The sequence below is a fragment of the Dermacentor variabilis genome, chromosome 11 (assembly GCF_050947875.1).
Source record: "Dermacentor variabilis isolate Ectoservices chromosome 11, ASM5094787v1, whole genome shotgun sequence".
Classification (NCBI taxonomy): domain Eukaryota; kingdom Metazoa; phylum Arthropoda; class Arachnida; order Ixodida; family Ixodidae; genus Dermacentor; species Dermacentor variabilis.
This window is the reverse complement of record NC_134578.1, coordinates 1,491,485-1,517,995: the sequence shown is the minus strand read 5'-3', so window position 1 is coordinate 1,517,995 and position 26,511 is coordinate 1,491,485. Positions and strand designations below refer to the sequence as shown.

At 49.0% G+C, this 26,511-nt stretch overlaps 1 protein-coding gene across 1 annotated transcript in view; it reads left to right on the top strand.

The window, feature by feature from the left end:
• LOC142564528 (aldehyde dehydrogenase 1A1-like) overlaps positions 1–25,912 on the top strand; it is a 101,157-nt gene extending 75,245 nt beyond the window's left edge. The window contains exons 9-12 of the mRNA XM_075675543.1: positions 11,792–12,114; positions 25,209–25,283; positions 25,405–25,444; positions 25,769–25,912. Of these exons, the coding sequence (XP_075531658.1) occupies positions 11,792–12,114; positions 25,209–25,283; positions 25,405–25,444; positions 25,769–25,801 (471 nt within the window). The 3' untranslated portion in view covers positions 25,802–25,912. The remainder of the gene's footprint in view (positions 1–11,791; positions 12,115–25,208; positions 25,284–25,404; positions 25,445–25,768) is intronic.
• The last annotated feature ends 599 nt before the right edge of the window (positions 25,913–26,511 follow it).

Genomic DNA, 26,511 nt, shown 5'->3' with positions numbered 1-26,511 from the left:
ACCGGAGATAGCACAATGCCTGGCCGACCCGCGGCGGTTGTGCAGTTCGCCATTAAGGGGCCCAGATACACCGCTTTGCTGGTCATCCTTTTTTACAGAGTCGGCACTTAGTTCATTTCTCCGAGTTGATTCGAGCGAAGCAGTCATCCCGGGCTCCCATTCTTTATTCCAACTGCAACAACAGCTCACTCCAGGCAGGATACTGCAACTGCGTGTATGTATGAGTAGCGACCCGAAGCACAAGAACTTCATCCTGCCCGGTTCCAGATTCATCATCATCATCATCATCATCATCAGCCTGGCTACGCCCACTGCAGGGCAAAGGCCTCTCCCATACTTCTCCAACAACCCCGGTCATGTACTAATTGTGGCCATGCCGTCCCTGCAAACGGTTCCAGATTATCGGTATATAATTTTTTTTTTTGCAGTTGAAGCGTGGTTAGGAGAGGATACGACAAACAACAATGCAGAAAAAAGTATGTTCAAGTTTAAACTATTATGTGTTTCATATTGTTCCTAGGCGACAAATTTGTTACACGCAATTAGTAGACGGCTACGGGTATGTTCGGTGCCAAGAAACATGAACCCTGAGTTCCACAAAGAGCGGCGGGCGGCCAGGGCCAAAGCGCTCATCGATCTCCATGCCAAAAACAGGGGTGCCGTGTTTGGGGACGCGGCAGAGTATCCACATGACAGAAAGACATTCGCCGCTGCAGTCGTCGGGGCATCGACTGGTGCAACGAGAACAGCGGCGAGTGTGCGGACTCGAGGGGCGCATCAAGCCGAGGAGGTGGCCATAGCCCTGGCCATCGCCGACACCGAGTGCACGACTGTGCTCTGTGATTCTAGGACGGCAGTGAAAAATTACGCCAGAGCAAGGGTGTGTGGTGAAACCGCGCGTGTGTTGCGTGTGGTCGATCTCGCGAGTGAAAGTCGGTGTGTTGTGATAAAGCAGTTTCCGGCCCACATGGGCAGTAATGTGTCGGATCGCGGCAACGCAAACCACAACGAGACAGCGAACGCGGCGGCGCGAGGACTAACCAACCGTGCCGCTGCTACTACGGCCGACCCGTCGTGGTGGTGGGAAACCAAGGACAGTATGACTTCCTACAACGAAATTGTGAAATGGTACCGACTAGAGCGAAGGACTATGCCGCCACCTCATCCGGGCTTGACCCGTAAGGAGGCGGTTTTATATCGACAACTTCAAACGGGGTCGTTATTCACCCCGGTGCTGATGAAGCACGTGTGTCCAAGTGTTTATGAAAGTGATCTGTGTTGTGTGTGCCGAAAGGAAAGAGCCACTGCAGCTCATATCCTTTGGGACTGTGCTAAGAATCCGCACGAAGCTGCAACGATGACAACGATCCCGCCGCGGCTCGAGGCCGCAACGAGGTGCTATGACCAAGATGTCCAAACCCAGGCCGTCCAGCAGATCTCGGCGGCCCTCGAAAGGCAACGACCGAGCGAAACCGGAGGGAGGCTGCCACCCCAAAAGAGGGGCAGGCGCGGTCGACCAAAGGGAATAGTGCGGCCGCAGCCGAAGTAGAGGCGCCACACGCTGCGAAAACGTCATGGTCGCGTCACGGTAACGCCTCCCTAACAGGGGAAGGCTAACCGTTCTGCAGGCATTCACAACAAAGTTTCTTCACTCATTCACTGACTCACCCGCAAGTATAAGGAGCGACATTTGTGCTAGCTGGTAACTATTCATCTTTGATTTGAGCAGAGCCACGCAGAACGCTGAGGAGACAGGTGTACTCGCAACTAAAATTTATGTGAATGTACGATTCACATATAACTTAGGAGTTAAACTCCCGCAACAGAAGAAAGCGTCTAGCTATTACGCAAAGCCATACACTAAACACAATCGGAAATCTAATCAAGACACATCCACTGTGTTTAGCAGAAATTAATTTTCAAGTTAGGAGCCAGAAGAGGGGGTTCGATTTTAAGGGAGTGTAGACACTAAATTATCTGGTGACGATTTATTACTCTTAGGTAATACGCAGCATCTAGGGGACAATAATAACGTACGGCACATGCACGATCGTGTCCCCAGTAATGAAATATCACGCACCCCACTGGTTCTCACTTCAGTATTCCCACCTGCAGGGGTGAATAACTTTTGAATGACTTGAACGTTGAGTACCAGATATGACAGAATTCACATGAACCCCCTTGTGTGTTCGCGACAGCACACCCATGCGTCGTCTGGTCAATTGCGCGCATGCGACCACGTTGTTCGACGCTATCGGTGGGAGACGTGCACGTGCAGCCGCTCTGAAAGAAGTGCTTCGCTTTAAAGGGCCACTCTTTCGGTGCGATAGCACTACTTGGTTCTTGGGCGTTTCGCAGGTGTCCGGCGGTGGTGGTACATGTAATGAAAGGAACGATAAGATGTACGTGTAGTATGTATGAGATCGATGTAGAGTACAGAGAAAGGTCATAACATGTATGGAAGGTGGTTATGTAAATATATCCAGGTACAATAAACTAAAAGATTTGAAACGAACATTCGGAATGCGCTCGTCCGTAGGCGGACCAGGCTACTCCGGGAAGCTTTGTAGTGAGAACGAGAGGCGTTACCTCTGCTCCACAGCGGCAGGTGTTATCGTCAGGTGAAGTAGCGCCTATTTAGCGCGGCGCGCCTAGCGGTTCCTGATGTCACGGGAGGGGGCTCCATAATTGTATATAAAAGGACGCGCTCGTCGGCCTGTTTCCAATGCGTGCTGCAATATGGATCCGGGAGCACTATCTACCTCCGCGGCGCCTGCGAAGCCACGCGGTAGACCGTGAAAGTACGTGTCGGAAGACGCACGCGCCCAGAGCAACGAGGCTCGGCGTGCGATGCAATTGTAATGCAATCACATTTCTAGAGTATGCACCTACGTACTTTACGAACCGTGAAATAATGATCGTTGGCGCTGAACCTCCACCACCTGCAAGGACATTGTCACCTCTTTTGTTAGTGGAGTAAACAAAGGAGAGATTTTGACGGTTCTAAGTGTGTGTGTTTCCATTTAAAATTGGGGAGCCCGCAACACTTCCGGGGGCTACTGCAAAGGCAGTAAAGGGAACACATTGGGGGACTACATGGGGGACTACTTTGGGAAACTACCTTAGGAAACAAAAGTGAATCATAATAATTTCCCAGTGTAGTCCCCCATGCAGTCCCCCAACATGTACCCTTTAGTTCTTTCGTAGTGTACCCTCGGAACTGTTGCGGGCTCTCCAATTTTCTTGCTCTCAATAATGAAGTTCTTGCGATGGGAGCCCCGTTTCATTTTTAGACTTTAAGATGGTCCTTAATTACCTTTTAGCCGTCTGTTGTCAGTATTACTGCTGCCGCCGCCGTCTTGCTGACTAGCTCAGACACGGAAAACACACACCCGCACATAAATACCCGCGCCTCCACCGAAACGCCACAGGCACTCCAATAAACCCAACTGCTCAATAAACCCACAGATGCTACCTGAAGGCATCAATGTTGCTGGATTCGAGACCCTCGTTGTGCAATAAAGGAGAAGAACAGGGCTCAACCTTTTGGACAGTGTGTCATTCTACGACGTCACGACAACGTGGCAGTATTAACACACCGTCAGTGAATTTCACAATCCGACAACAATGCTAACACACAGACCGCTAAAATCACTTAGCATCCGTCAGCTTGGCGAATGACGCAGCCTTCTGGCGCATTCACATTTGCAGGGGACTGCTAGACATAAGGAAACTCACGGAAAGGAGGCATACTGGGCTTATGGGAGTCTCCGGGGAGTGCTTAAACGCTGACCGTGCCTTCCATGACATTCAAGTGCCAGTGGAGGATATAGCTCCCCAGGCACGAGCAGTAAGACAACTATTGGGTCCGCTTTAGCCTCTCACACCGGCGCGGAACGGCTCGATTTGATTCGCCGCAGCCCTCGAAAATAGCTGGGTGCCACAAAAAGCTTCTGATTCGGCTAATCAGTGCCATTTTCGTACTTCAACATATGCATTTACGCCATAGTTGCACCTCTCAGCTCACCAGAACGGCTGGAAACAAGGTCCCACTACCTACCAGCGAGAAGTGGCGACTAAGAGCGTTTTCGCAGTTTGTACCGGCGAGTACACGGATTGACACCCGCCGTCTTTGGGCGCGGTATCCGCCGGCCTTGTTTCTTCCTCTTCCCAGTTGCTGCTTTTGCCAACCAAAGGTTTGAGGTCGGAGACGGTTCACTGGACAGCCACATGGTCTACCGTTTGAGTCCGCCAGATTATACACGAGACAAGACATTTTTATCTCCACTCGGTGAGGGTTAACGAGAGAAGGTTCGGAAAGTCACGGTAACGTAGGCGAAACCTTCGTTGCCGAAAGGAATGAGGCATTTTGCATATTGAGTGAGCCGTTTTAATAGATTGATCAGAGAAGTGAAAGTGACCGAGTTAGATAAACGTTAGAAAACATGTTAGAGCTGCGCACTTGCCTAATATTAGCCAACTAATAGAGTACCACGGAATCGTATAGTCGCACACGAGATAAAGAACGTTTGTAAGCGTTCGCCCTGTGGGCGTCGATGTAGGGTCGGTGAGTCGGTAGATTCCGCTTCACGATGACGGCAGGGACGAGCGTGGCATAGGCGCACAATGATCGAGTAGCAGGGTGTGCCTGGCACAGTCTGGTCCCAGACAACCAACAGAAGGGAGGGCTGGAATTCGTCCCGGTCCGAGTACAGCGGACCGCGGCCGGCTGTGGAATCGCCAGGTTAATGAATTAGCCAGGCAGCAGCTGGGTTTCGGGAACGAACCGTTCGCGCTCTTGCAGCCTGGTACTGCTTGTTTCTGTGCTGCTCCACGATCATCTTCTAGCACTTTTTTTCCTTTTTCTCGTTCTTCGCGTGTTAGTCCGCTATCAGTCGAAGCTGTTCGATTGTCATTTCCGGTCTTCTTTTTCCTTATTTTCCATTCACCACATGCCAGCATCATTGCCTCTTCGTTGTCTTCGTTGTCCTGGCGTCAATTCGTCTAATCATCGTACATGGATGGATGGAATACACTTTATTGTCCAACGAATAAGGTGATCTACCGACCCCCGACACGCACGTCAGGGGGCGAGTGCCGCCGCCTCAGATGCAGGTTGGGAGGTCTTGGGTCCCAGCAGCCTCTTCAGCCAGTTGGACGAGCCGGAGCTGGAGCTCAGAGTCCGAGCTGCACAGCAAGGTCTCCCAGGTGTCTCTACTACCTATTTTGTGCGTTCCCCCGGGAGAGTACGGACATTCCCATATTATGTGGTCGAGGGTCCCTCTCGCCCCAGAAAGATTACATCTATCGCTCCTGGCCTCGGAGAATATTTGGTTCGCCATAACCGGGTGCGGATACGTATAAGTTTGTAGTCGTCTCCACGCGACTGCTTGTCTGTTGTTTAATTTTGGGTCTGGCGGGGATACCAGTCTACGAGCCAATGTATAATGCTGCGTGATCTCCCCATATTTTAGCATAAGCTCTCCGCTCCCTCGGTCATCGAGGAGCCCCGTAGCGGCTCGGCGGTAGAGATCTCGAGCCAGCTCGTGGGCCGCCTCGTTGCCGGGGACGGCTTCGTTCGCCGGAGTTCAAATTATTTGAATTTTTCTATCTAACTTTCTCTGGCCTAGGATTCTGGCCGCTAAGGGCGAGATCCTTTGCTTGCTAAAATTTTGTATGGCAGTTTTGCTGTCACTGATCACAATTTTCGCGTCCGTTCCAGCGCAAGCCAATGAGATCGCAATTTCCTCGACAACTTATATGTTGCGCCAGCGCAGAGTGACAGCGGTCACGGGAATACCCCGGACGCTAACGGCCGTTGCCAACGTAAAACTGCCGCTACCTCCCGCCACATCTACATAGGCCATTTCATGTTCCGAAATTTCAAAGAATCTAATTTTTAATGCTTCGGCTCGTTCATGCCTCCTGTCCTTGCTATGTTCCGGGGTGCATGTTTTTTGGCAGGGGGGGGGGGGAGGGGAGGATAATCAGATTTTTTCGTACTTCCCTATCTACTTCCACGTTTTGGGTGGGGCCTCTGTCCGGATTTATTGCAACATTGGCCAATATGGCTCTTCCTGTCCTCGTGGTGCTGTCTTTCAATTTGAGAGGTTCGCACCGCTTCTGCCAGTTCTGCACATGTGTTGTGCACTCCTAGAGCCATCAGTCTCTCTGTGGATGTGCACATGGGCAGTCCCAGCGCTCCTTTTACGCATTTTCTCACTAGAGAATCAATGTTTTCCCTTTCCACCACTTTCAAATCGAGATATGGCGTTGCATAGCTCACCCGGCTGAATATGTACACCTGTATTAGTTTAATCAAACTTTTCTCCTTTAGTCCTCGGCCTTTGCTGGCCACCCGCATAATTAGGCTCAGGGTCTGTATTGCGTGATTCTGCAGCCTCTTGACGGTCTCGCCATTGTGGGCCTGTGACTGGAGAATCAGGCCCAAGATTCTAATTTGCTCGACTATCGGTACCTCCTTACCCGCCACTTTAATATTGATCTCCGACGGTGCCTTGCACCTTAAGTGTACCGGATTGTATATAAACAATTCTGATTTCTGCAGGACACGTAATGAGGGGGCAAGATAACCCATGGTCATTAAGAGTTACGGAATGGATTCCAAGGGAAGGGAAGCGTAGCAGAGGGCGGCAGACAGTTAGGTGGGCAGATGAGATTAAGAAGTTTGCACGGACAACATGGCCACGATTAGTACATGACCGAGGTAGTTGGAGAAGTATGGGAGAGGCCTTTGCCCTGCAGTGGGCGTACCCAGACTGATGATGATGATGATGATAATGATTTTTGCGGCGAGCATGCTAGGCCTCTCTCGGCCGCGTAATCGACTATGATGTCGGTGGCGGCCTGGAGCAGGCTTTCGACGGCTGAATCACTTCCCCGGTTGACCCAGAGGGTGATATCATCCGCATATATACTAAATTTTAATCCCTCGTGCTTTGCCAATTGCTCGGGGAGTTCCCTCACAGCCACGTTTAAGAGTAGGGGAGACAGCACTGATCCCTGGAGCGTACCATTACTCCCTAGTTCAATTGTGGGGAATTCCAGCGTTTGGAACCTCATGCAGGCAGTTCTTCCCGTCAGGAAGTCCCTGATGTATCGATATGTCCTGGTACCTACATTAATCTTGTTCAGCCCTTCCAGGACAACCTCATACATTACGTTGTCAAAAGCCTTCGGGAGGTCCAGTCCCAGAATTGCTTTTGCATCTTTAGACCTTGAGTCTATTATATCATGTTTGATTTGGAGCATGACGTCCCGCGTGCACAAGTGAGGTCGGAACCCGACCATCTCATGTGGCCACAGATCGCCCTGCTCCATGAAGCCCATCAGTCTAGTCTAGACGACGTGCTCGTTCAATTTCCCCACGCATGAAGTTAAGGAAATTGGCCGTAAGTGTTTCAATTGCGGAGGCTTCCCGGGTTTCGGTATTAAAATAATGCTTGTCGTCTTCCACTGTTGTGGGAGCTCACCTTTAGCCGAAGATTCTTGCATGTACTTCGTTAAATAACCAATGGAATCATCGTCTAAGTTCCTGAGCCTTTTGTTCGCTATCCCGTCAGGGCCCGGAGCCGACTTCGTTCTGAGTCACAATCTCTGCCCTCACTTCCGCTTCTGTGATGGGGACGCCATACAGCTCTTTAGGCGCTCCACCATAGTCGGGAAGTGGAGTTCGCGATGTTTCCCCCACGAACGTCTCAATTAATTTCTTCATTAAATAATCATCGTTCCATACGAACGCGTGCCTAACTTTTGCCAATCTTATACCGGATTGAGTCTTCGAGCTTGCGGAGTCCAACAAGTGCCGGAGGATGTTCCACGTCTTGGAGAGGTTCATGCTCCCTTGTTGGCCCAATTTTGTTCGCATAATGTAAAAGTATAATCTTCGATTTCCTTATTATGCCTAGCAATCCTTCTTCTGAGGTTGCGGTTCCATTTCTAATTTTTTCGATGACGCTCCATGCTTTGCTTAGCTTCCCACATATGCAGAAGATCTCCGGTCCGCTATCTCCGGAGCGTTATCCCCTTCGAGCGTTTTTGTCGTCTTTCTAACGTCCGATTTGAGCGCCGTCGCCCATTCCTCGATGTTTCTGATGGGCCCCAGTTCCTGCGCTCTCCTGATATCTCTAAACTTATCCCACTCAACGAGGGCCGGCGCGCGAGCCCTGCGCGTTTGAAGGCCCTCTTTCAGTATGTAAATAATTATGTAGTGGTCGCTGCCAAAATTTTGATCCAAATTATGCCATTCTAGATCTTTAATGTTTTTCCAGAATGTCAGATCTGGAGATGTATCCTTACTAACGCTATTGCCCACCCTCGTTGGACTCTCAGGGTCCGTGTGCAAAGTGAGCCCTATGTCATGCGTATCTTCCCACAGCTGTGTGCCTTTCGGGCTTTGGTGCGGGTACCCCCATTCCTGGTGATGTGCAATAAAGTCCCCCACTATCAATGGTGGCTGGCTGCTTGAAATTTTGAGGGCCTTGCGAAGCAGAGCCCTGAACCTCACCTTCCTTTGCCTGGGTGAGCTGTATAAATTAAAAAGGAATAAACTAGGGTCCTTCTGTTTCCCGGTTAGAATTTCGACAAACACGTTTCCGATCTCTCTCGACTCTAGATTGTGTTCAATGACCGTGATATCTCTTTTCACGAGCGTTGTGACCGAGGATTTCTCCCCTCTGCCACTATGAAATGCCTGATAGCCTGACGGTTTTGCGAGTCCTCCAGTTTCCTGGAGGGCAATCACCAAAGGAGTCTCATCTAATAGCGGAAGGTATTGTTGCAGAATCAGCCGCTTGCGCCTGAAGCCGCGACAGTTCCACTGTCAGATTTGATTTTCATTTGCGCGCCTGGCCATATTGCAGTTGCGTGACGATCTGCTCCATATTCTGCTGCCACCCGTTCATGGCGACCATCTCATTCCTTAGCCTTTGGCATTCCTCGGCCTGTTTCTGAACTGCCCCGAGGACAGCTTGAATTTGGATGTTGATATTGTTCATAAATTCATTCATCTTGGCCTCTAACCTTTCCAAATTTTCGACCCTTTTCTCTATAGCCTGAATAGGGTCGGCGTCTTGAATGTTGCGTTTCGTTGGTGGCGGGACGGACGCCTCTGTGACCATCTTATCCTCTCCTTGCGGCTGTTGACGTGCCGCTGGGGGGGGGGGGGTGTCATCTGTCTAATGGGTTGTTGCGGAGGAGGAGTTGCCTGCCTCTGTGATTTCTTTAAGTTTTGGATTTCGGACCGTTGCGAATCGACTATCCCCGTTACTTTTTCGACCATTTTCTTTAATTTCTCAATTTCCTCGTCCCATTTATCCCTCTGGTTACTTTTCTGGGAGACCTCGCCCGCAAAATTCGCACCCTTACGCTCCTTGCTCCTACCTCGTCTCCATGGGTTGGCAGGATCCCTTGAGCTCGAGCGCCCCCTGGACTGGCTCCTGGCACGGGAACCGGAGCTTTCTCTTAGCGGCGGCGATGGTCTGTTCTGATTTGCTTCCAGTTTTGGGAAAGAGTCCTCGCGGAAATTGAAGTCTTTTTCTTTTCCCCCTTTTGGTTCGCGTTGTCGACTCTGATGTCCCCCACCAGTCGTCGTTGCTTGTTCCATCTTCTCCCACTGTCGCTTCTTAACTTCGTAGGGAGTGCGGATGAGTTCTTGACACTTGGGGTCTCCTAGGGCGTGGACTTTGCCGCACGACTGGCATTTCAGCTCACACCTGTGGTCACTTAACGGTTTCTCGAGGCCGCAGCCACGGCACTTGACGTTCGTCGGGTCCGCGCACACGTCAGCGCGATGCCCGAGTCGGCCACAGGCGACACACACTTCGTATTTTTTACGGTACAGCTGGCATCTGTGCGGTGCCCCGTTGAGGTAAATCCATCTTGGCACTTTTTTCTCCTTGAAGAGAATGATCGACTGTGAATCTTTGCCCAGTCTACGGACGCATCGAATCTCGGGGTTATCCTTGCGGTCTAGGCGATACAAAATTTCTTCGCTGGAGTATCCGAGTGGAACCCCGTGGATGACTCCCTTTCCGCAGTTCTCGGGGGTGGCCATGTAGGCGAAAGTCTCCACTTGTTCACCGTCGAACATGAGGTGTTTCACACTCGCGTACTTCAGCTTCCTCTCCGCACTCGTAGTGATGACGAGAACGGAGTGCTGTTTCATATTTGGAGTTATTATATCCTCCTTCTCTTCACGTGGGTTAATACCCGGCGACATTTCGATGATGTCAGTCAGATAAGCTGTTCCATATTTGGTAAGCTTAACTAGGCCGCCAAGTGTTCGGAGAACAGTTTTCTCGGCGCCGTCTGGAATGCGCGTATGCCGACGCGCTATCGACTTGGCCGCCATTTTCCAGCCTGCTTGCCTCTGCCGGGTGTGCTGTTTCGCAGTTTTCTGTCCGCTCTTCTCTAGCGGCACGTACCTTCCTCCTTCTCTAGCATACCATTGTCCTGGCACCGAAGATTCCTCGGGTGTAGTCGCTCCTTCCATAGTAGCCATGATTCACAACTTCCGCGCGACTACGAGCGGCAAACGATCCTCCGGTGGGGACGCCGCGGGCCCGGTCGGCCGCGGGAGCCTCAGCACCTCAGCTACGTGCTGCCTTGAACACACAGTCCAAAAATGGAGGAAATAAGGGCCCACTTGCAGAGAAAACGGTATCCTCGTGGTCCTCTCGAGTTCCGTCGTCGATTGAGCACAAAACCAAGGAAAACAAGATCAAAAGACTGCCGAAAAAGGCCGAAATTCGCGCAGCCCATCGAAAGCGCGTTCTACCAAGAAGGCACTTCGTCGTCTTCCCCTAAGCATCGTACAGCACCATGAACACCGTGCACCACATGAGAATACGGCGCACAACACGACAACGTCCGACCACTTGGCTGAAAGAGGCCTGAGAAATGTGGCGGGGTGGGGGGCGTCGTAAGTGTGATTTGTCCCGAAATTTTTATGTTAATGGCTTAATTAGGAGCGTTACAAATAACCCTGTATATGCTAATTAACGCTATTTTCTACGAGGTGGTGGCATGATTACCTGATTACCTTCATCACACATGGCATTGCGAAAGGCAGAATCCCGAATGATGGAAAGGTTCAACTCAATATAGTGAAACAACCCTTATATTGAAACAACCCAATATCACTCAATATTATATTGAGTGATATTGAGAAACGATCGCAGAATACTAAAAACGGAAACATTGTGTCATCGTCACCCATAATGGGTACTAGGCATTGTGCGCGAAGCTGGCTCTGTGGAAATAATGGTTAAAGTCAGGTACAGAAGAAGAATGTAGTTTTAGTCATACGCTACTCGAAGCTTGCGAACAGCTTTTGTTTCTGTTCAGGCGATCCTCAATCGAATCCGTGCAGTGGCACTCTTGCGCAACATCCGCACTCTCGGGCGGACATTTAGCTTAATGAGACCAACGTTTTGTGCACAGTGCCGCATTTGTGAATTAGTCATTTAGTTAAGGCTCAAATGTAGGCTAGTTTATTTTGGCAAGCCTTGGCTAAGAGAGAATGAAGAAGTAGATAAACTGGCGGTAGAAATTTATTTAGTCTTGTCTCCGGAATACGTGCCAGCATTGGCTTGTATACCCTGCCTTTATGGGCTCCCTCCGGGAAGGGTCGTCTGAAGTCTGAATATTCAATTCAACCTTACTCATGATAAATAACGAATTCTCTCATAAGGTGTACCATGAATAGCATGCACCGCATTGCATTTTTTTGCAGTGCCGAAATTGTTGACAGTTTTATCTCTGGTTGCAGGTCAGCAAGGAACAGATGGAGCGCGTGCTGGGCTACGTCGAGGCCGGGAAGCGCGAGGGCGCCCGGCTGCAGTGCGGAGGGCAGCGCCACGGCAGCCGTGGATACTTCGTCCAGCCAACGGTGTTCTCAGACGTGCACGACGACATGACCATCGCCTGTGAGGAAATATTCGGCCCCGTGCAGAGCCTCTTCAAATTCAGCACCACGGAGGAGGTCATCGAGCGCGCCAACAGGACCACGTACGGACTCGCCGCTGGACTCTTCACCCGCGACCTGGACACGGCGCACACCGTGTCTCACGCCCTCCAAGCAGGCGTCGTGTGGTACGTATTACAAATAACACACGGAGCACATAGAAACACGTGAACACGACGTATTCTGTGTCTCCGAAACTAGTGCAAGGCTTTGAAGCGTCTGCGTTGCTAGCCATCATATGCTGGCATATACGCCTCTGTGACACCCTTGTGAGAACGCTGTTGTATATTTACCTCCGTCGTTGGTAACGCATTGTGTCGGGTTAGCGTATTAAGGCACAACAGCCACGAGGAATGCTCAACTGTCACAGGAATCCACCAGCCTAAAGTGAAGCGAACGAAGTCTTGAACCACCCCTCCGCCTTGGTGAAAAAGCGCAGCCCACGGATACCATACGCTACTCTCACCATCTCAGCCAATTTTGCCGCAGTGCGCTGCGCGCGGAGCTCGCAAGTAGAGCGCTAAGTTGCCTTTTTGTCAAACATTCTCTTTTCAACATAAGCCCACGCTTCGCTCAGTTTGGGCCCTATGTTTCGTCATCTAACATATACCGTTACACGGCTTCTGTTGACCACCACCACCACCATCATCATCATCATCATAACCATCATCATCATCATGTATTATGTCCACTGCAGGACGAAGGCCTCTCCCTGCGATCTCCAATTACCCCTGTCCTACGCCAACCGATTCCAACTAGCGCCCGCGAATTTCCTAATTTCATCGCTCCACCTAGTCTTCTGTCGTCCTCGATTGTACTTCCCTTCTCTTCGCACCCATTCTGTGACCCTAATGGCACAACGATTATCCAACCTGCGCATTACATGACATGCCCAGCTCCATTACTTTCTCTTGATGTCAATAAGAATATCGTCTATACCCGCTTGCTCTCTGATCCAAACCGCTCTCTTTCTGTCTCTTAACGTTATGCCTGGCAATCTTCGTTCCATCGCTCTTTGGGCGGTCCTTAACTTGTTCTCAAGCTTCTTTATCAGCCTCCAAGTCTCTGCCCCATATGTCAGCACTGGTAAAATGCACTGATTGTACACCTTTCTTTTCAATGATAATGGTAAGCTTCCAGTCAGGAGCTGGCAATGTCTGCCGTATGCGATCCAACCCACTTTTATTCTTCTGTGAATTTCCTTCACATGATCAGGGTTCCCTGTGATTAATTGACCTAGGTAAACGTACTCCTTCACAGACTCTAGAGGCCGACTGGCGATCCTGAACTCTTGCTCCTTTGCCCGGCTATTTATCATTATCTTTGTGTTCTGCGTATTAATCTTCCATCCCACTTTTACACTCTCTCTGTTAACGTCCTCAATCAATTGATGTAACTCGTCTGCATTGTTGCTGAATAGAACAATGTCATCGGCAAACCGGAAGTTGCTAAGACATCCGCCATCGATCCTTCCTACTAAGCCTTCCCAGTTTAATAGCTTCAATACTTCTTCCAAGCACGCAGTGAATAGCATTAGGGAGATTGTGTCTCCTTGTCTGACCCCTTTCTTTATAGGTATCTTCCTGCTTTTTTTGTGTAGAATTAAGGTGGCTATGGAATTTGTGGATATTTTCCTAGATATTTACGTAAGCGGTCTGTGCTCCTTGATTACGTAATGCCTCTATGACTGCTGGTATCGCTACTGAAGCAAATGCCGTTTCGTAATCTATGAAAGCCATATAGAGAGGCTGATTGTACTCTGTGAATTTCTCGATAACCGGATTAATGACATGGAAGTGGCCCAGTGTAGAGTATCCCTTCCAGCCAGCCTGTGCACTTGGTTGACTAAAGGCCAGTGTTGCCCTTATTCTATTGGACATTATTTTGGTAAATATTTTATATAATGCTTGGAGTAAACTAATGGGCCTATAATTTTTCAATTCTTTAAAGTTTCCCTTTTTGTGGAATAGTATACTGTTTGCATTCTTCCAGTTTTATGAGACCCTTGCAGTCGATAGACACTTCGTATAAAGAGGCGCCAGTTTTCCAGGCATTATGCCTTCTCCATCTTTGATTAAATCGACTGTTGTTCCATCTTCTCCTGCCGCTCCTCCTCCTTCCATGTCTTCCAGGGCCCTTCTGACGTCATCGCTAGTTATAGGAGAAGTTTCTGTATCCTGTTCATTGCTGTTTCTAATTGAGGTATCCTGACTCCTATGGTGCTGTACAGGTCAGTATAGAATTCTTCCACTGCTCTTACTATATCTTCGACATTGCTGATGATATTACGTTGCTTATCTTTTAGTGCATGCATTTTGGTTTGTCCAAGCTTTCTTCTCACTGATTTCAGGCTGCGTCCATTTTTTACGGCCTTCTTCAGTCTTTCTCACGTTATAGTTCCGAATATAACTTATTTTTGCCTTGTTGATCAGTTCTGACAATCCCGCGAATTCTATCTTATCTCTTGAGTTGGACACTTTCATTTTTTGTCGTTTCTTTATTAGGTCCTTTGTTATTTGGGAGAGCTTGCCTACTGGTTGCCTTGGTGCTTTGCCTCCCATTTCAATTGCTGCCTCTGAAGCCAACGTAGTTACGGTTTCATTCATAGCTCTATGTCATCGTCATCTCTCTGTTCTAAGGCTGCATATTTGTTTGCAAGTACCAGCCTCAATGTTTATGCTTTTACCGTTACTGCCTCAAGGTTTACCTGTTTCTTCCCGACCAATTTTGCTCTTTCTCTCTTCAAATTGAGGTGACTCTTAGCTCACACTAACCTATGATCACTGCACTTTACCTTGTCTATCACTTCTACATCCTGCACTACGCTGGGATCAGCAGAAAATATGAAGCCAATTTGATTTCTTGTTTCACCATTAAGGCTTTTCCAGGTCTACTTTCTGTTGCTACGCTTCTTGAACATGGTGTTCATTATTCGAAGCTTGTTCCTTTCTGCGAATTCCACCAGAATTCCTCCTTTAGCGTTCCTAGAATCAACGGTGTAGTTGCCAATTGCTTGTTCTCCAGCCTGCTTTCCCCCCACTTTTGCACTGAAATCGCCCATTACTATGGTATACTAAGTTTGCACTTTGTTCATCGCTAATTCAACATCTTCATAAAACTGACCTACTTCCTCATCATCGTGACAGGATGTTTGAGCATAGGCTTATACTACCTTTAATCTATACCTCTTATTAAGTTTGATTGCGACTACAGCTACCCTCTCACCAATGCTGTAGAATTCGTCAATGTTGCCCGGTATGTCCTTACGGATTAGGAATCCTACCCCGTATTTCTTCTTTTCTAGGAGACCTCTATAGCAGAGAACATGTGTGTTATTCAGCAATGTATAAATCTCACCAGTTCTTCTAACCTCATTAAGGCCGATGATATCGCAAACAATGTCTGAGAATTCCTCAAAGAGTCCTGCTAAGCTAGGCTCACTCGAGAGAGTTCGGGCCTTAAACGTTGCAGGCGTCAGTTACCACTGGCGGTCTGCCCGGACCCAGAAATTCTTAACACCCTCTGCTGCGTTACAGGTCTGACCGCCGTCTTGCTCAGTAGCTCCGCAGCTGCTGGGGACTGAGGGCCATTGGGTGATTGAGTGAGCCATGTGGGAGGGGGTGGCCGAATACTGCACCAAGGCCAATTCCTGTTCTGGTGAGGGAGTGTCTTGTTGAAGCTTGGTGGGCCTTCCTAATTTGGTTGTACCTGGATTAGTATAGCCCCACTCGCTCTCGGCATCTTTAGCTGGGGACAGGCGTTACTCGAAGTCTGCATATGTTGTGCACTGGAGGAGGTGAATTTCAAGCTTAACATCGTAAAAAAGGGGGAAAAAGCAGGAAAGAAAGAATAAAACCCTCCTATAGCGGGATTCGAACTTCCGACTATGGCAACCGAGCATTCGACATAGCTCAGTCAACTAATCCCACAGGCGGCGAGGTTACCTTATCGCCGAGAAGTGCAGCCCCGAGGGCCCTACGTGCCTAAACATTTCCTTGATTTCTCTGTGATAGAAGCCTTTAGCAATGAGTAACTCAATATAGAACGATTTCTAAATGGTTCTGGCTTCGTAGTTCCGGAATCGCACGTGCGCAGTCGGCCGAGAACCCGGCTAGGTATAAGGCGTCTCGGCCGCCTTTGACAGCGCGTAAAACGTAGGGGGGTAAGATAATGGTGGAAAATGGTCGCCTCTCTCACCGGAAAGGCGACTACACAGGGCACCTTTATCTTGCGCTACTTTGAAGGCCGAGCCGAGGAGAATGGATAAGCTGTAAGCTGCTCAGTCGTATGCACACACACATATATACACCTGTATACACGAAAGTTTTCGCTCACGGTTGGATCCAAAAACTGCGAACCCGAATTTTTCTGCGGCAAGGAGCTCATAACGTGCTACTCTCACTTCAAAATGAAAATAACAACAATAACGTCCACTGTGTGCTCGCTTTGACCACAACAGTGGTATATATTGCCACGACGCCATCTGTGCCCAACCACGCTGACGACGAAGACTACGACATCGAGTGTGCAAGCGAGGTGCTAAAGATGAAGAAGCCTGAACTGAACTCTTGTCCTATTTGTCTCGATAAAATACCGCTCCCCGCTCTTGTCTCAAGCGAGCCGTAACACTGGTAGACGTGCTGGGTGTCGCATCATCGCCTAATGACAGGGACAACTCCTGCGAGTGGCCCTGCATCGAGCCCTTCAAGACACCATCCACGCGTCGATACCCCTGTGCACTGTGCAAGCCGCTGCCTGCAAGGTCTGTGCCCGGAATTCGGTCTCTTGCAAGGAACTTTGTCAGCGACCTCACCGACTCAGGAAATGGCGGTTGCAAGTCCAACACAGGTGACTGTTCAAAACAATCTAGTACCCACAAGCTTCCAGGGTAGCACGTATGAAGACGCCGAAGACTGGCTGGAGCAGTACGAACGCATAGCTAAAGTCAATCAGTGGAGTCCGCACCAGAAGCTTTCCAATGTGTACTTCCCTCTTGGAGGTAGGTTCCAAAACCGCGAGGCACATTTGACAACGTGGGACGAATTTTGCCGTCGGCTACTTGGTACCTTCGGAAGCACTGATCGCCGAGATAATGCACAACGCCTTCTCGAGTTGCGCATTCAGAAGCGCAATGAAATCGTCTCCATGTTTGCCGAGGACACGTCGCGTTTGTTTCGCCCCGCGGATCCCGACATGCCTGATTCGAAGAAACTGAGCCACCTCATCCGTGGCGTCAAAGAACAGCTATTCGCTTGTCTCGTGTGTAACCCGCCTACAACTGCGGAATAATTCATTAAGGAAGCCACAGCAATTGAGCGGGCACTCCAGCAGCGTTGCCGGCAATACGAACGCCTGACTAACGATGCGCCTGCAGGAGCCGCAGTACTGACAGTGACAGACAAAACCTCACTACGTCAGTGATAAGAGACATTGTGCGCGAGGAGATTGCGAAGCAGACAGCGACACCGAAGGAGTTTACTGTTGCTTCGGTCGCTGAAGTTGTTCGCCAAGAAATTCGGCAAGCATTTGCATCTCCTGAACCACTCCCTGAACCGTGTCCTGAGCCGCGCTTCGAGCCACGCGCATATAGCTACTCAGACGCTCTCCGTCGCCCGCTTCCTACCTTTCCGGTACAGCAGTACCACCAGCTGCCACCTATTGCTGCCTGTACACAAAGGGAGCATTTCAGGCGACCCCAGTTTCGCCGGACCAACGTTTGGCGCACTGCTGATCGCCGTCCATTGTGTTTTCACTGTGGCGAAACAGAGCACATTTATCGTTTTTGCCCTCATCGCCAGGGTGGCATCCAGGAAATGTCACCTGCCACTCCGCAACAGTTTCCAGAGAGACATCCACGCTTCGACGACAGTGTCACTCACAAGGCAGCTCAGCTAATCTTCGGTCGCGCTCGCCGTCTGCGTTACGTTATTCTTCGCCGAACCGTCGCAGTTTCGCCGTCGTTGTAAGAGGCGACTCTCCAAGCCCACGGCGGGGACACTGAAATCAGCGACCTCCGGGGGGAAGGTTTCAAGTCGTCGAACCACCGAATATTCCCCATTATTACAGAGAAACGAGCAGAGCAACCCAGAGAAACCGAACGCCGACGAATTTGTGAGTGCCGACCTACTCTTAACGATTGATGGGCACGACGTGACAGCTTTGGTTGATACTGGCGCAGACATTTCAATAATGAGTGAGCAGTTGGCAGACCGGCTTCAGAAAGTCAAAATGCAATGGACGGGCCTTTATATTCGAAATGCCGGGGGCCAGATAATGACACCTTCAGGAAAATGTACTGCACGGCTCCAGACAGGAAATACAGCTTTTGTGGCCACTTTTATGATTTTAAAAGAGTGCTGCAGATCACTGATCCTTGGAATGGACTTCTTGCGAGAGTACGGCGCCGTGGTTAACATACCGGACGGCGAGATAACCTGGTCAGCTAGTACAAACACGAGCCATGACGAAGAGCTCCAACGTACATCGTTAGTGTCGCCGATGACGACGTCTGCATGCCACCATTATCATGCAGTCTTGTCTCCGTCAGTTGCGGAGAATAGTTTAACAAGGATGGTGTAGCCAAACAACTAACTGCACTTCTGTTCCATCAAGGTGTTGCCATTGCTCGGGGTATCGTCAGCTTAATCAGTGGTCGCACATAGGTACTACTGACAAATTTTACCAATCAACGCCGGCACATCAGTAAAGGCACCGCTGTGGCATACTTTGACGAAATTGACCACGTACAACACGGCTTTGCTGTAAAAGACGAATCGACCACCAATACGACGCCACCTGCACCCGTCGTCGGCGTTGACTCAGGTTTAGCGCGGCAACAGAAACAAAGGCTCAGGGAACTGCTTGACTACTTTAAGGACTGCTTCTCTACAACTTCCCGAGCGCGCCAAACGCCACTGACAAAACACCGCATCATTACGGAGAAAACCGCAATACACATCCGACAGCATCCGTATCGCGTGGCGTGGCTGAGAAAGAGCGTGAAGGAATACAGCAGCAGGTCAAGAAAATGCTAGAAGATCATGTCATCCAGCCGTCAAAAAGCCCTTGGGCATCGCCCGTGGTACTCGTTAAGAAGGATGGTAGCCTGCGGTTTTGTATCGATTATCGCAAGCTCAATCGGGTTACAAAAAAGATGTGTATCCCTTAACACGCATCGACGATTCCCTCGACAGGTTACGGCATGCACTATACGTCTCATCAATGGACTTAAAGAGTGGATACTGGCAAATAGAGGTCGATGAGCGGGATCACGAAAATACTGCTTTTGTGACACCTGATGGGCTCTATGGATTAAAAGTTCTCCCTTTATTGTGCTCCGCCCCAGCCACGTTCCCAAGGCTGATGAATACTGTTCTCTCAGACCTTAGGCGGAAGACTTGCTTAGTGTATATAGACGATGTGCTTGTTTATTCTGCCACAGTTGATGAACATCTCAGATGGCTACTGTCATTTCTCCAAGCCATACGGTCCGCTGGGCTTACCTTAAAACCTGAAAAAAACCACTTTGGCTATGAAGAACTACAGTTTTTGGGCCACGTTGTAAGTCACACAGGTGTCAGACCTGATTCTGAGAAAATCGCAGCCGTCGCAAAGGTTTCAAGGCCTACGGACAAAAAGGCAGTCAGACGCTTGCTGGGCCTGTGAGCATATTAGCGGTGATTTATTGCGGGTTTTGCACCTAGGCTACACACGAACATTAACGCGGATCAAAGAGAAGTTCTACTGGCCACGGCTCGCAGCACAGATGAAGCATTACCTTCGAACGTGCCTTGACTGTCAGCAACGAAAAGTGCCACCTACGAAACCTGCCGCATTATTACGTCCCGTTCCAGTGCCCGAAACGCCGTTTGCACAAATTGGAATGGACATTTTGGGCCCATTCCCAATATCTGCTGCTGGAAATAAGTGGATCATAGTTGCGACAGATTACCTCACGCGTTATGCAGAAACCAACGCACTTCCGAACAGTACAGCAGCCAAAGCCGCCAATTCACTGCGCAGCCAATTCACTGCGCGCTTGGAAGACGCATTCAAGCTATTAAACTTGGGAAGCTTAGTAGTAAGGATGGACGGCGAATGTATCAGCAACCTTCTGTTTGCCGATGACATTGCTCTATTGAGCAACAATGCAGACGAATTACAACAAATGATTGAGGACTTTAACAGACAGGCAAGGGAACAAGAGCTCAGGATCGCCAGCCAGCCTATACAGTCTGTGAAGCAGTACGTTTACCTAGGTCAATTAATGGGAGGGAACCCTGATCATGAGAAGGAAATCTATTGAAGTATAAAAATGGGTTGGATCGCATACGGTACACACTGTCAGCGTCTGACTGGAAGCTTACCATTATCATTGAAAAGGGAGGTGTACAATCAGTGCATTTTACCGGTGCTGACACATAGGGCAGAGACTTGGACACTGACAAAGAAGCTTGAGAACAAATTTAGTACCGCGCAAAGAGCGATGGAACGAAGGACGCTAGGCATAACGCTAAGAGACAGAAAGAGAGCGGCTTGGATAAGAGAGCAAATGGGTATAGCCGATATTCTAATTGATATTAAGAGAGAAGAATGGAGCTGGGCAGGTCATGTAATGCCCAGGTCAGATGACCGTTGGACCATTAAGGTTACAGAATGGGTACCAAGAGAAAGGAAGCGCAGTCAAGGATGGGAGAAGACTAGGTGGGGCGATGAAATTAGGAAATTCGCGGGTGCTAGTTGGAATCGGTTGGCGTAGGACAGGGGTGATTGGAGATCGCAGGGAGAGGCCTTCGTCCTGCAGTGGACATAAAATAGGCTTATGATGATGATGATGATGACTGCGCAAATAAATGGAAGAAAAGTATCGAGCGTTGCGTTTACGATCCAAGGGGTCATCCATCCGGGGCAGAGGATAAGCGTCTTTCTTCGCGATCTTATTCAATTTCCGAGAATGTACACAAAAGCTCACGGTACTATCTTCCTTGTTTACAAAAAAAAAACAGCTGGCCAAGCCCAGGTGGACGGCTGGATGATGTCATCTGTAAGCATCTGCTGAACTTGGCGACGTATAGCATCTTGTTTTTTTGGCGGCATCATATAAGCATGTTGTCGAAAGGGGCTTTTGAACAGGCTTGGTAATAATGTGATGCTGGGCAAGCGGTGTCTGGTTAACTTTCGTCCATGTAGTGAAACAATCGTCAAAAGAACCGAGTACATCCAGAAGGCTTTCTCGTTGCGATGGTGGTAGGCTCGGATTTACATCGAAAGTGCACGCAAACGCAGTGGCAGAATGGTCGCCCGGCGAAAAAGCAGCAAATATTGGCGCACCGTGACGTCGGCAATTTCTTCAAAGTATGCAATGGCGGTGCGTCTTGTGACAAGAAGATATTCCTTGCTGAAGTTCGTGACCAGCAGGCAAGCCTGTTTGTTTCTAGGTTGAATAACCCCTCGGAAAACGCGGATTTGGCGAGCAAGGAGGAAAGACAAATTCGCATCCGCAATTGCAACGTCGTGGACGTCCTGTTCACATGTCACACCTACGAAGAGGCCGCTTCGCGGTGTCAGAGTCACAGATTCATCGGACACACGTAGCGCTGTCTCCAGTAATTGGGTGTTGTCAGCTTGGGGAGGAAAAAGCTCCTCGAACGACGTCAACTCACGTTGGTCAATGATTGTGACATGTTCACATATAAAATCAATTTCAAGGAATATCGGACGGGAGCATACAGGTAATACGAGGAAATACCCCGTGAATGTCGACGCATGGATTCGAATACATGCCATGCACATTCTATTTGGCATCACCAGATGACCACCTACCGTGCGCAACGGGGTCCTTGCCATGTCATGGTGACTTTCTTCAATTTACATGCCAGTGCTCCGCTCATAACTGAATAATCGACACCGGTGTTGCCGAGGGTAATGACAGCATTATTATCAACAAATACGGCGATGTCTATAGAAACAATTTTATTAGTGTCGTTAAATAGAGTCGTCGTCGTGTCGTTACGTCGAGGGAGGTTCTTTAAATGTTCGTTGGAAAGCGACTTCACCACCAGAAATCGCGCTTCCTAGTTTCCCATGTGGCGGCTCGGTGATCAGTTCTTGAGGGGAGCTGAAGACGAAGAGGGCAAGCTAGGTGACCCGAGCGAAGGAGGGGATGACGATCGCGATCGGCGGCGCTGAACAGGAGTCCGCTGGCCCGTCAGACACGCTTCCATTTCGTGGGGACGATCACCGTAGCGTGGGCACCGCCCATCAGTGTGGAAACCGCGGAGACCTAGCTGGCGGTACTGGCAGACGCCGTACACGTGACCCGCTTCGCCACAGTGGTAGCAGAGCGGATGGTTATCTGACGAGTGCCATAAACTTGCCTTAGTACATCGCTCTGTCTTCAGCCATGTGCTATAGACACGTAAGTATCTAGCACTATCTATCTAGCGTAAGATCCGTGTACTGGATGTGAAGGGGTGTCCGGGAACGGAGGTGTAGCCTGGTCTACTATCCGCATGATGAAATCTGCAGACGGTGGCGTAGAGCCCTCAATGCCACCGCATATGTTAGCACGGGGACTTCAGGTCGTGGTGGTGCGAATCGTGCGAGCGGTTGCACCGCCTGTCTGATTTCACTCCGGATGACGTCGGTAAGTGCTGTCATAGGAGGTTACAGTCGCACTCATTAGAGTTGCCGCCGTTCATCATGCACATTTCGTACGAAGTCTGCGAGAGCCTGCTTCTCGCTGTCGAACCCATGTATTTGACATGAAAACTGTTTACAGCGCAAACACATGCAACGACAAAGTATAAGGGACAGGACACAAGCGCTTGTGTCCTGTCCCTTATACGTTGTGGTTGCATGTGTTTGCGCTGTAAACAGTTTTCATGTCAAGTATGCACCAACTCACCCAGAAAGAAGTTTTAACGAACCCATGTAGTAGTCGTGATGTCGTGGTGTTCGTACTGGGACGACCGCTGCGTGTCAAACTACGAGGCTGAAACACGACGGCAAAGCTTAGAGTGGAAACATTTCAATTCACCTCCCCCAAAGAAAGCAAAGGCCGTCATTTCTGCCGGAAAGGTCTCGTTGGATTTTTTTTTTCGATCGTCAGGGGCCATTACCGTTCGAATTTGCTAAACCTGGAGATACTATCAATCGTTTCCGATATCTTCAAACGCCGGATCGGCTGCGTGTCGTAATCAAGAACAAACGATGTTGAAAATTCAGGAATTGGGTCATCTTGCTGCACGAGAATGCCCATCCCCACGTCTCTGATGTGGTTAACATAAACTGGCAAAGTTCAAGAGCGAAACGCTGCAATATCCGCCATACAGCCCAGACCTGGCGCCTTGGAACTTCCACATTTTGAGGCATTTGAGCAAAACACCTCAAGGGAACCAGATTCGTGTCGGGCGATGATGTGAAAGAATCAGTTAGACTTTTTTAAGCAGCGACGCAAAGAGTTTTGTTAGACGGGAATCACGTGACTCGTTAGTCGGTGGGACAAATCTCTTAATGCTCATGGAGACTTCTCTTTAATATAGTACCGGCCGTTTGTCATATATTCGCATTGGCTCACTTTCATTTGACTCGTCCTCGTATATTTTACAGAACTCCAGCTCTTTATATGTGCTCTCTGTTGCGACTAGAATTCCGGTGCAAATGCTCACATTACACGACCGGGGGTAGCTGCTCCTGCGCAGTACATTGGAACAAAGGACAGCGTCATTGAGATTTTTCCCTGGCCGTTTCATATGTACAAAAATGTAAACAAAGTTCTTAAAGGACAAAGTTTAGTTAAAATAGATGTCCTCAACTTGTTCATTTCATAGCCATTACATCTTTCATATCAGCGACATGCACTGCTTTGCTGGTTTCAAAGTGATATAGTGCTCAAGTTCGTGTGATATTGTCATTACTTAATAAATGGACAGAAAATATGGAAGCATTGATATCAGTTATTTCGGGCACAATTTCTGAGACATTCGAGTATATTTTTTAATGAAAAAATATATATTTTACTTGTCTTGACAGTGCATAGCGTTCAAGAATTCGTTTGCAGCTTCTTTGGCAATGGCAGTGTAGTTATTGTTCACGTATTTAATTCCTCGGCAAATGCTATAAGGGGCAGGCCGACCTGCAACGTCAGCCGCCCCCCCCCCCCCCCCATCAAAATTTCTGGCTACGCCACTGCTCACAAGTGATGGTCGTACTTTAAGTAATTTGGTATCCATCTGTATAGTCGCCATCAAATGCTAAGAGCTTCCAGTAGTGTGCTGTACAGGATCGAATCAAGTGCAGCTTTTGTATCAAAATGGGGGCTGGCGTGTGTCACTTCATTTTTCACTCACAACACAAGGTGAATGTTTTCATTAGCGCACCTGATCAGACGAGTACAATTCATCTTTAACGAGTACGTTCGCCTGTTTTCAAACAACCTATGTGAATAATTCTCAATTTTTTCTCGCAGCTTAGCTGGCGGAGTTGTGCATTCTTTTAGATAATAATAGGCACCAGTTCACGATCTGGCGTCGCAGTCGTAACCTCTGTTCACGGCTGTCTGACATTTCTCCCAGTCAGTATACAGTCAAGCGCCTGTACAATGAAATGACCCGTATGACGAATGATTTCGGAGTCCCCAAGCAATTCGTCAAAAAGGCATTCGACTGTATATCGTTCGTGCTTTTTTCCGAGGTGCCCTAACTTTCAGAGCTCATATAACGATCTCGCAGCGGTCACTTCCTCGAGATTGTATCTCAGTGCACTGAGCAAATGTTCAAACAGCCTGGTGCGTTCTACAAAAAACATGAAAGGAGCAGTAGCATAAACGATCGATGTAGCTGCTGATGTTCCTTGACTGAAATTAAGCCGCTCAGTACCTCTGGTTGACAAGTCCAGGGCCTTACTCCGGGACCTCGAGCCCGAGTGGGATATCAGCAGTGTTGGAAGGTCGCGATTTGGAATAGGAAAGTGTTTTCCCTCTCATCAAGCTGCTACGAGATGCTTTATGTGACACTTTGAGCAGTATACCTTTATTTTAACGGATAAATATGGTCATATAAAGAAAAACAGAATGACCCATAGTGCCCTTTCACAAAGGGCCGGGGTCGCTTTCTCGATACCTCGTTGTATGTGTTATGTTCCTTATTTTTCTGTGCTGCTATGAAAAGTGTGTGCAATCTCCTAGGAACACCATGTCATGTTTACGCCTTCTCGTTCCCAGGATTAACACGTTTATGGAAATCAGCCCGCAGACTCCGTTCGGAGGCTACAAGATGTCAGGACTTTCTCGCGAAATGTAAGTGGCATGATGTAAACCGTAACTTTTTTGTATATGTCCCTGGTGTATATTAAGAAAGAAACATGAAGTGATATATGGATTGCACATTAATGTTGCTTGTACTAAATGTTTACTCCAGGGGTGAAGAAGGTATCCTGGCATACACAGAAGTTAAAACGGTGAGTGATATAGGATCTAACCTATAGGGGGGGGGGGGGGAGGGGGGGGCTGTAATTCCTATTCTGGAATTCCGCGCCATCATTCCAACTTAGTCATGTGGAGTATCTAACACCGTGCAAGAGTTTGCCAGACACCACATTTAGCGAGTATAAACTGAGAACTGAACCTGTTTCTCAGCCTCCTATTTCTTATGTTCTTTAGATGTTCGTTTTCACCACACGCAGTGCCACACGATCGCACGTTTAACTTATAGTCGCGTTTCTTGAAGCTTTAGTATGGTGAAGAGCATTAACTGAGTTGTCATCTTTCTTTTTTTCTACCAGGTCATCACGAAGGTAACGGAGAAGAATTCGTGATTACATTAGATCAATGGATACACGGCGCAGCGTCTATAACTCACGCTTTCTGGCAATTCTGGCTCGTCACTTAAGCTCGGTTAAAATATATTTTTGGCTATTGTGGGTACAGCTTGTTGTTTCTCGTCTGTAGCGTGAAGCAGGGCAGATGGAACACACGAAGAACAGCACGTTTTACTTGCATACAATAGCACAGCCGACCAGCCTCCGATGCGCGAAGGGCTCGTCAGCCGCAAGCCAGCGGTGCACCTGCACCGACATGCATGGACAGCCGTGCGGCGTCCACGAGGCGGAGCCCTATACATTGACCTCCTTTAAAATGTCGGGTAGGCTTCATCAGGGACCCAGCCGCAGTGTGGAACGTGAAACGTATTGTTCGTGCTGCAGACGCTGAATGGACGACACGAAAAAAAATTACAGTGACCTTTCACTTCGAGAACGCAGGTGACGCGCAATCATATGGGTGCACACACGAAGCTATCGGTCCTCAGTGTGCCTAGACGCCCACACTGCCCGTCTCGCGGATCGTATTCAAGACACAGCTCGCGCGGCCACGTCATACACGTCAGCCGCCGGAGAAGAAGAACCCGTTGTAAACATTCGCTTACTATATAAATTACCTAGCATTGTGTCAGCACGCACAGGCAAACATGAGCACGTCACACTCGATGACTACGGACACTCGCTGTCAAAGCGCTGGCGGGCGCAAT